Raw genomic sequence first — 9,361 nt, forward strand, 5'->3', positions numbered from 1 at the left:
GATGTTACCTCATTGTTGTTTTCCTCCTGCTCAGAATCTCCAGAGAGGTCAGCTTGCTCAGATTGAGATTGGTCAGCTCCATCATCTGCCATGAAACATATGTTGGCTGTTTCATTTTGCTCAGCTTCAGATGATGTCGACTCATCACTGTCACTCCACGTGGCCACCATTGCCTTTTTGCTTCCATTTTTATCTTTCTTCAGATTAGGACAGCTTGACTTAATGTGCCCAGTTTGATGGCACTCATAACATGTGATAGGCTTGGAGCTGTCCTTTTTTTATCTGGTGTCACTGGACTCAGCTTTATATATGTCTCCTCTCTTGTATGGCCGCTTACTATTTCTTTCATTTCTTCTGAACAGCTTTTTCATTTTTCTAGTAAACATGGCCATTTCCTCATCATCAGTAGACTCAGCTTTTATGGAGTCAGCTTTCATCACTAGTGATTTCTGTTTCTTGTCCTCAGATTTTTCTTTAGCTTCAAAGTTTTTCATTGAAATTTCATGGGTCAGCAAGGAACCGATCAGCTCATCATGTTTGTATGTGGTCAGGTCCTGAGCTTCCTCTACAGCTGTCTTCTTGGCTTACCAGCTTTTGGGAAGACTTCGTAAGATCTTGTTCACTTGTTCTTCTTCAGTGAAGTTCTTACCGAGTCTTTTAAGCTCATTTATTATGTTAGTCAATCTGGCATTCATTGCTGAGATGTCCTCATTGTCAGTCATCTCGAATAGCTCATACAATCGCATGTGTTGGTTCACTTTGGATTCCTTAACCTTGCTGGTGCCTTCATAAGTTACTTCCAGCTTCTTCCAGATCTCCTTTGCTGACTCACAACCTGAAATCTTATTATATTCTGCAGCATCTAAAGCACAGTGAAGCATATTGATAGCCGAAGCATTATTTTGTAATTTTCTGAGGTCATCCTCTGTCCACTCAGCTTCACTTTTAACAATTTTCACATTGTTAACAGTTTTGAATGACACATGTGGACCTTGAACAATTGCAAGCCATGCACTCATGTTTGTGGCTTGAATAAAGTTCTTCATCCTATTCTTCCAGAATGTATAATTTGACCCAAAGAATAGGGGAGGTCTAGTGATTGATAATCCCTCAGGGAGTATCTGTGTTGTTTGGTTTCCTAGAAGGAAACGAGTGCTGTTTTCACCCATTTTTCGGGATCAGCTCAAGATTGTTAGATCTTTGAGTAGTGAGCTTAGGCTCTGATACCACTTGTTGGTCCCTAGTAATTAGTTCCAAGGGGGGGGGGGAGGTTAGGAACTAATGTAACTTTTTCGCTTTTAATTTGTGCTGACTTAATGTTATTTTAAGAGATTATCAACTCAACGTGTTGGTCAGCACGGGTGAATGATTAGTCAGACAGTTCTAGTGCTATGCTGACTAAGACTGCTTGACTTGAGAGTTGGGAATTGACACTCGAGAGGTCAGCTTCCAACTTAGCACTCAGATTTACTCAGTTTCGGTTTTAACAATTTATAAGCTGAGTAAATATAACAAGCAACACATGCATATATATGTATATATTGAGAGAAAGAGTTTAGAAGTTACTCAGCACGACTTATCCTGGTTCGGCCTCTCTGCCTACGTCCAGTCCCCAGTTCCTCTTGGGATTTTCAATCCAATACTGAGCTCTTTCAAGGTAGAGCGCAAACCCTTTACAAGGCAGTGAGTATGCAAGAGTACGTCCTCTATTCGTCTACTCAGCTCCTACTAAGTACTACAACCCATCACTTAGATTTTTCTACCACTGAATACTTACAACCAAGTACTCAGCTCAATACTCTCAATATTCTTATTGATCACACACTTGTTCTTTTTCAACTAAAGAACACCTTAGATGATTACAAAACAATCAATCTAGCATTTACACAGAGAATAGAAAAGTTGGTGTAAGATCTTTTTATATTTGAGTGCTTTCAAGATTTTCTCTCTTGTATTTTTCTTTTGATACTTCGGCAAATGATCCAAGAACTATCATTGACCTTTTATAGATGAATTTCTGAAGATTGGATCATTTGAGATGATTTAGCCGTTAAGTCCAAAACGGCTCTTTTAGCAGACAGCTTCTGGTCAGCTTCAGTCTGTTCCACCATTCCCTTTCTCTGTTTTCTTCAGGCGTCGGGTTTTGTCTTCTTGCATCAGACTTGTCTTTTTGTGCCAGTTGTCTTTTACCAATAATCCATTGACCCATGTTTCTTGGAATTAGTCTTCTTTGTATTTTCGAGACTTCAATTATTGGTGCAGAAGATTGGCAGACTTTGTCCTTTAGTAAACGGATCCTTCATGCTGTCCTGACTGTCACTCAGCTTCATTCGTTATCTTCGAATGTTCAACTTTCATGCTAAGTTCCTTCTTAGTCAACTCCGTTCTGTTTGTATAATTCTGGAGGACCCTTTTAATTTAGTCAGCTTCGTTCTGGCAACTTTGAAGGAAGCTTCTGATGCTAAGTTTTACTCCACTCAGCTTCTTATTCATTCATGCTGAGTTCCGTTCCACTCAGCTTTGGCTTATGCTGACTTTTAACCTGTTTAACTTTATATATATTTTTGCACTCAATACTGAACAAACACATTAGTACAATTAAATCAAAGCATTAAATTTAATTGCCTCTTAATCATGGATGATTTTATCAAATCAAAATCTTATGGAAATGTGTTTCAACAGTAGTCTCATTGCGACACTAACTATACTAATTATTTCTCGATATATAGTAGAAAAAACTGACTCACGACTCTCGTCACTCATCGGCAATAGATATATTTGTCTCATTTATAACCGAAACCCAAGAACAACACAATATCGTAAGGTCCCGTCCTCAAAAGTCACGTGACCTATTCCTAAAGAAACACAGAGTAGGAAATGGCAACCATGAGAAAATCGGAAAGTCACCTCGAATAATTTTTCGTGCTCAAATTTTATCCGCCGTTCACAAACGGATTATCCGAACTCCGACCCATTTGACTTTATTTTTGTTCAATTACTGATTTATAAATGGATTTATATAATTTAACCACATCACCACTTAAAATCAAAGTATATGAGATGAATAAAATTTACAGATGAAAGTATAGATAATTATTTTGTTAAAATTTGACTAGATCTCAATTGCAAGAAATTCATGATGATAAGGTGAAGTTTGTGCATGCCTGTGGGCCTTATGCTTTTCCTTAATATGCTCTTCAGCTGTTTCACTAATCAATTCAATAATCAACTTGGGTCCCACTATATTTTGTAATCCATGTGCCTCTATCAATTTCCATCCTTTTTCATTTAAACATTAAAATTCAACCCCCTTAACTTGTTTAAATTAGTCATTTTACCCCTTCAACTCATCGAATATCCTATTTACTCCATTAACTCCATAAAAGTAGTATTTCTCACCTTCTCAACTTGTCCATTTATCCCATCAACTCATAGAATGTTCTATTTACCCCCTTAATTCCATAAAAGTGGTATTTTTCACCCCTTACAATCCGTTATCGAAACCTAAATTGATAAATTTTTTTAAACGTTAAACCTATATTTATGTTATTTTGTAAGTGGAACCTAAATTGATATTTCCCCAAAAATCATAAGCCTATTTTGGTACATTATCCCTACATATAATGTATTTAACTTGTTTATATTAATGTGCTTGTTATTTGTATTTTTTATTCGTTCTTTCTCTTTTCAACTTTTTTTACTACTATAAAGGGATAAGAAATATCATGTTTATAGAGTTAAGAGGGTAAATAGGATCATAAGTGGTGAGAAATACCACTTTTATGAAGTTAAGAGTGTAAATAGGATATTCGATGAGTTGAGAAGAGGTAAAATGATAAATTTGGACAAGTTAAGAGAATGAAAAATACCATTTTTATGGAATTAATAAAGTAAATAGGAGATTTGATGAGCTGGAGAGGTAAAATGACCAATTTGAACAACTTAAGAGGGCTGGATAAGCATCCTTTACCAAAACCTTCGATTTCAATTTCTGATTATTAAAAAAAAAAAAAAGACCGAAGATGGGATCTGAATCTGATCCCTGCTCTTTTGTGTTATCATATGTCAGTCTATATATAAATAAATAAAAATTCACTTGTCATAAATAGTCTACATAAATACATATATTCTGGTTTTGTGTACATATCAATTGGTCCAGAAAGATTTTTTCTTTTTACATTTTTACAATTTCAGAATATATTTAAAGATGCATCTTCTCTAATTCTGCAAAATATTTAAATATTTAGGTTTTAATTTTATTTTATCCAACACATAAAAAACAAAATATTTTATTTTAACATTTCACATATTTTTTTTTACGTGTATAACATACAAAAAAAAAAAGTACATTTAGTTGGCAACCAATGTTATCCAACCGGATCGGAAACCGGCCGGACAACCGATCCGAGCCACCCCAGTTTGTTGAATTCTCAACAAACTGGAGAGACCCAGAGGAAATCTGGGACCTGACGGTCCTCTGGTCGCGATTTGATCTGATCTTTCCTCCATTTGTCGAGTCGAGCTATCACCCCGATTGGAATAGATATACACAGCCCCTCAACCCCTACTCTAGTCAGCTTTCTATCTCTTTCTCCAACCCAACCTTCGATGATTCTCCTAGAGGCAAATCCTCGAAGTCAAGAATAAGTGATGGGCCTGATCTTCCGAACTTGTATATTTTTAAAAAAAAAAAATTAAAACTTTAATATTTTGGTCTTAAAAAAAAAATTAAGACCAAAAAATTATGGAGCAAGAAGAAGCTTCCACCACTTGCCTTGGTTTTACTGCTTTTATTTATAACATGTGCCTTTGGATAAGTAATCCTTTATTTCCAATGTGGAAATCATAACATCTTTTTGCAAAATCCCCAAATTAACCATATTTTTTCTTTTCTTTTGTTTATGGAAAGGGACAAATTGAATTTCTTTTGTTTAACATGAATTTAATTGAACGGCAGGTTTTCTTTGCAATGTGAAACAATTATATTTATTTAAGAGGGACAAATTGAATTTTTTTTTGACAACGGGACTCATTTAATTATGTTCATACATTTAGTTATAATATATTATTATTATTATATCTCAAATTATATACTATAATTTATGTCATGTTGATATATTAGAATATATAATTTATAAAAATAATTTTAAATTAATTATATATATTTAATATATATAAATATTATTTATTTATTACGTTATCCGGTTTAATCAATCCGAACCATCCGGTCTGACCAAGTGACCCGTGACCCAATCACCAATCCGGTTTGATGTCCGGTCCGGTTCCGATAACATTGTTGTCAACATTAGAGAAATGCAAATTCTTACCAAAAAGAAAAAGAGAAATGCAAATTAGAAATAACATAACACAGATGTATATTAGAAATAAAAAATTCATAACTAAGAAAAGTATTCCCCTTATAATCTCTAAAAGTCAATTTTATCAATATGAAGCATTTATGACATAAAAAATAAAATTACATTTAATTGGCAACACTAGGAGGGTTTTTTTTGTTGAGATTTTCTCAAATTGAATATCAAGTTACAATCTCAATTATTAATTATACAAAAATTAGTTATTACTTCCTCCGTTCTTAAATAAGTGTCGTTTTAGATAATTGTTTTTGTTCTTTTTTAAGTGTCGTTTTCGTTTTTCAATAAAATTTAGTATAATTTTTTGGTCTAAGGATTTAAATTTTGTCTGGATTTATGTATTTTTTAAGCTTTCAAAGTTTTTTCTCCAACCATTATAGGAGAGAGAATTTTTATTTAGTTAATCAATGTAAATTTATTAATTTAAGTGAATATTAATTGTGTTTCTTAATTTGTGTGAAAAACTCTAAGGGCTTGTTTGGATGGAGGTATTTTAAAGTAAGTGAGGGTAGCTAATCTTGTTTGTTTTGAGGTGTAATTGAATGTAATAGTAAGTGAGGGTAGGTGAGGTGAAATTTGAGTGATTTTCTTTACACCCCAAATTGGAGGGTAGGTGGGTGACAGATTTTTCTTTTCCAAAATTAACCTCTATATTTTATTTTAAAATAAGACATTGTTTGGATATAAAAGTAATTTTGTATATAACTTACCTTACCTTACTTTACCTTACCATCAAACCAAACACAATTATATTATTAAACCATCACTTACCGTACCTTCTATCCAAACACAACAAATTATTTCATTCATTTCACTTACCTTACCCTATCTTACTTTACTTTAAAATACCCCCATCCAAACAAGGCCTAAAACTACACTTATTTGAGAATGGAGAAAGTAGAATTTTTGAAAGTGATTTTATAATTAATGATTTTTTAGAAGTATAATTAATGGTTAAAATGTATGAAATTCCAATCGGATAAGATCCCATATGATATGATTAATAGTAAAATATTAGCAACAATTAATTAATAGAACATAGAATTAATTCACTTGAAATACAATCAATTAGGAGATGAGCCCCTCTCATATTAGGGTAAGAGACCCTAAAAGGAGTAGCTATACCTTGAAATTGGATAGACAAAAACAGCACACAGTTTCTTTAGTGAGTAGTAGTGCTGCATAATTAATACATATAGTATGGCATTAATTAATACTAATAAATAAAACACCATATATAGTACTAATATTCTGATTTAATTTAAGGGCACTTGGGTCCTCCTTCCTTGGTCTTCCAGTTGTTGTAGCAAGGGCACACTGCTTTATTACCATAATACCCTGGAGGAACACACAAGCACTTGCTGCAACACTTCTGACAGAAGAACATGCATGGCTTGTGGTACTGAGTCTGGCTGCATCTCCTCGTGCATTGTGATGGGCACTCTGGTCATTTCACAATTATCCAAAAAAAAATAAAAATTAGAATAAGAACAATTTATATCTCGACCTACCGTAATTTCCGCTTCCAGTTTTCAAGATTTGCTTTCTTGGTAAAGAAAAGGGTATTTTTGATATTATCACCTATTTGACCACTGCCAAACCATGTTTGACTATGTTCTTTTGCAAATTATGTTAGTTATGGGCTTCATGAAATTATTTAAAATAATATATTGTATTTTCAAATGGTTAAAATGATCCATTAATCCTCTAAAATTGTTTAAATGATCTATTAATCCTCTAAAAACAAGTAGATTTTTAACTTGTTCAAAATTCTTTTTGTTCCGTCACTATGCATTTATAAAGCTAATAAAACATTTTAAATAAGTTTAATAAGCTAATAAACACCCTTAAAATTACAAAATTCCTTGATATATTAAGCTTTAAACTTCATTTCTATGTCATTAGAAATGTTTAGAGACTATAATGTTAGTAGCACAATAATTCAGGGACCATGGATGCATTTCGCCTCACATTTTACGCGCAAAATTTGCAGGGAAATTGCAGGCATTCTGGTGTTTGTTTGGAGGGAAAATGAGGGAAAGTGAAGGAAAATAAGAGAGATCTAGAATGTAGGTAGAGTATGAGTACTTACGGTAGCTCTTGAGACTTCCCGGCCCGTAACGATTGTTAGAGTGGTGACCTCCATGACCATTAGATGCCATAACCTGAATCGGAAAACGAAAACGAAAACGCTGTTAAAAACGAAGATCAGATTCGATTTCTCAAAAACAGGGGAGGATATTTACTTACCAGGGTTTGGAGCAATGAAATGGCAATGAGAGCCAAGAGGAAGAGAGCAAAAGACTTAGCCATGGTGTTTTCTGCGGATCAAACCCCTCTTTCGATGAAGAAAATATGAATCGCTGAATGAGAATTGAGAAAGGAGGGGATTGATTGAAGAATGAGTTGCAGAGTGAGGGAGTTTATATAGAGATTTTTCAGTCACTTGTTTTTATTTTTTATTTTTTTTAATATGAAAGGGGGCAAATTGCTGGAACCGATTGAAATGTGGTGATACCCTGTACTCACCGTTTTTCGTTGTTTGTTTATTATGATTTTTTTGGGGTTCTGTTACATTTTTTTTTAGAAACCATATTGAAGGCGCCTGATTTTCTCAATTTTCACACGTTATTTTGTTATTTTAATTTTAAATATTAAACTTTTTCGCCAACCTGGTTGGGATTCTCGTTGGGTTAGGTCTGTATTTCAATAAAAAAATATTAAACTTTTAATTAATGAAAATCATGCATATTTAAATATCTAATTAATAATGTAAACATTAAATTCGATTAAAATCACCAAATGTGTAGTGTTTTGTTACATACTTTTCACCTTCTATTTGCATTTTCATTTTAAAAGGTAGAGTTTTAAGTGTTTGATTAGATACATCATGTTTATCTTTTATAGTTGAAAAATAGATATTTACAAAATTAGAGAATTCATGCTTTTTTAGAAAAGCAGCTTTTTTAAAAGGCAAACGTAAACAGAAACAGGAACAACAAACACTAAATAACCAAACGGATTGCATTTTGATAGTCATCACCCCAATTTTTACCCCAATTGAAACTAAAAAGAGAAATAGAGTATTATTTGTCTCTTTTATAAAGGAATAAATCGTTATTTGGCTTATCAGCTATTCAAAAATCTCTTCCGTTGATTTAGGCCTAATACTTATTTTATCCCTAAATTAAATATTTTAGTGAAAGATAATTAATATTGTCTTTAAAAACTTTTTGTGCAAATATGATATATCACAATGAAATATTTGCATAAACAATATAAAGACTATGATTAAAAAAGTAGGGATAAAGAAGCTTAGGGGATGTTTGGGTACTCATTTTCGTGCTCCTGTTTGCCTTTTCAGTTCGAAATGGAGAGTTTTAGGTGTTTGGTTAGTGACATTCCTGTTTGCCTTTTACACTTGAAAAGCAACATTAGGTGTTTGGTTAGTGACATACTGTTTGCTTTTTACACCTGAAAAGCAGCCTTTTACAAAAGCAGAGAATCTCTGCTTTTTGGAAAAGCAGCTTTTTCCAATAGCAAACAGCAAACCGTAACAGCAAATAGCAACTAGCAACAGTAAGCAGGAACAACAAACAGCAAACAACAAACAACAACAGCAAACAGTAGGTAAAACAAACAGACCCTTAGTCACACGATTTATACAGGTTTGGTTGCATAAACAATATAAAGACTATGATTAAAAAAGTAGGGATAAAGAAGCTTAGTCACACGATTTATAAAGAAGCTTAGTCACACGATTTATACAGGTTCGGTAACTACGGTCTAAGTTTTGTCCCCATAAAAACCTCTCGAGATTTTTCACTGCGATTCTTTTACAAGGCAAGAATCAAGTGTGTGGTGCTCTTACAACTTAAAAGCTACCCAAGTATCTTCCCGATATTTATCTCTTTCAAACTTTCTAAGTGTTTGAGAAACTCACCCTTCAATTACTCTACAAACTAAATTGAGAAATTTTACAACTTTAA

At 33.2% G+C, this 9,361-nt stretch overlaps 1 protein-coding gene across 1 annotated transcript; it reads right to left on the minus strand.

The window, feature by feature from the left end:
• Positions 1-6,396: 6,396 nt before the first annotated feature.
• Positions 6,397-7,814, minus strand: LOC136209161 (gibberellin-regulated protein 4-like). The gene is made up of 3 exons (XM_066000563.1): positions 7,623-7,814; positions 7,465-7,537; positions 6,397-6,815 (listed from the first exon to the last, which is right to left on the minus strand). Exons 1-3 carry the CDS (start codon positions 7,683-7,685, stop codon positions 6,634-6,636), a joined length of 318 nt encoding a protein of 105 aa, XP_065856635.1. The 5' UTR covers positions 7,686-7,814; the 3' UTR covers positions 6,397-6,633.
• Positions 7,815-9,361: the final 1,547 nt, after the last annotated feature.

This window comes from Euphorbia lathyris, chromosome 1 (assembly GCF_963576675.1).
Source record: "Euphorbia lathyris chromosome 1, ddEupLath1.1, whole genome shotgun sequence".
Taxonomy (NCBI): Eukaryota; Viridiplantae; Streptophyta; class Magnoliopsida; order Malpighiales; family Euphorbiaceae; genus Euphorbia; species Euphorbia lathyris.

Coding starts and splice junctions, on each gene's coding strand:
- LOC136209161 (XM_066000563.1), bottom strand. CDS start 7,685: ATGGCTAAGTCTTTTGCTCTCTTCCTCTTGGCTCTCATTGCCATTTCA. Junction 7,538..7,622: donor TTTCATTGCTCCAAACCCTG/GTAAGTAAATAT, acceptor TTTCCGATTCAG/GTTATGGCATCTAATGGTCA. Junction 6,816..7,464: donor GGGAAGTCTCAAGAGCTACC/GTAAGTACTCAT, acceptor TGAAATGACCAG/AGTGCCCATCACAATGCACG.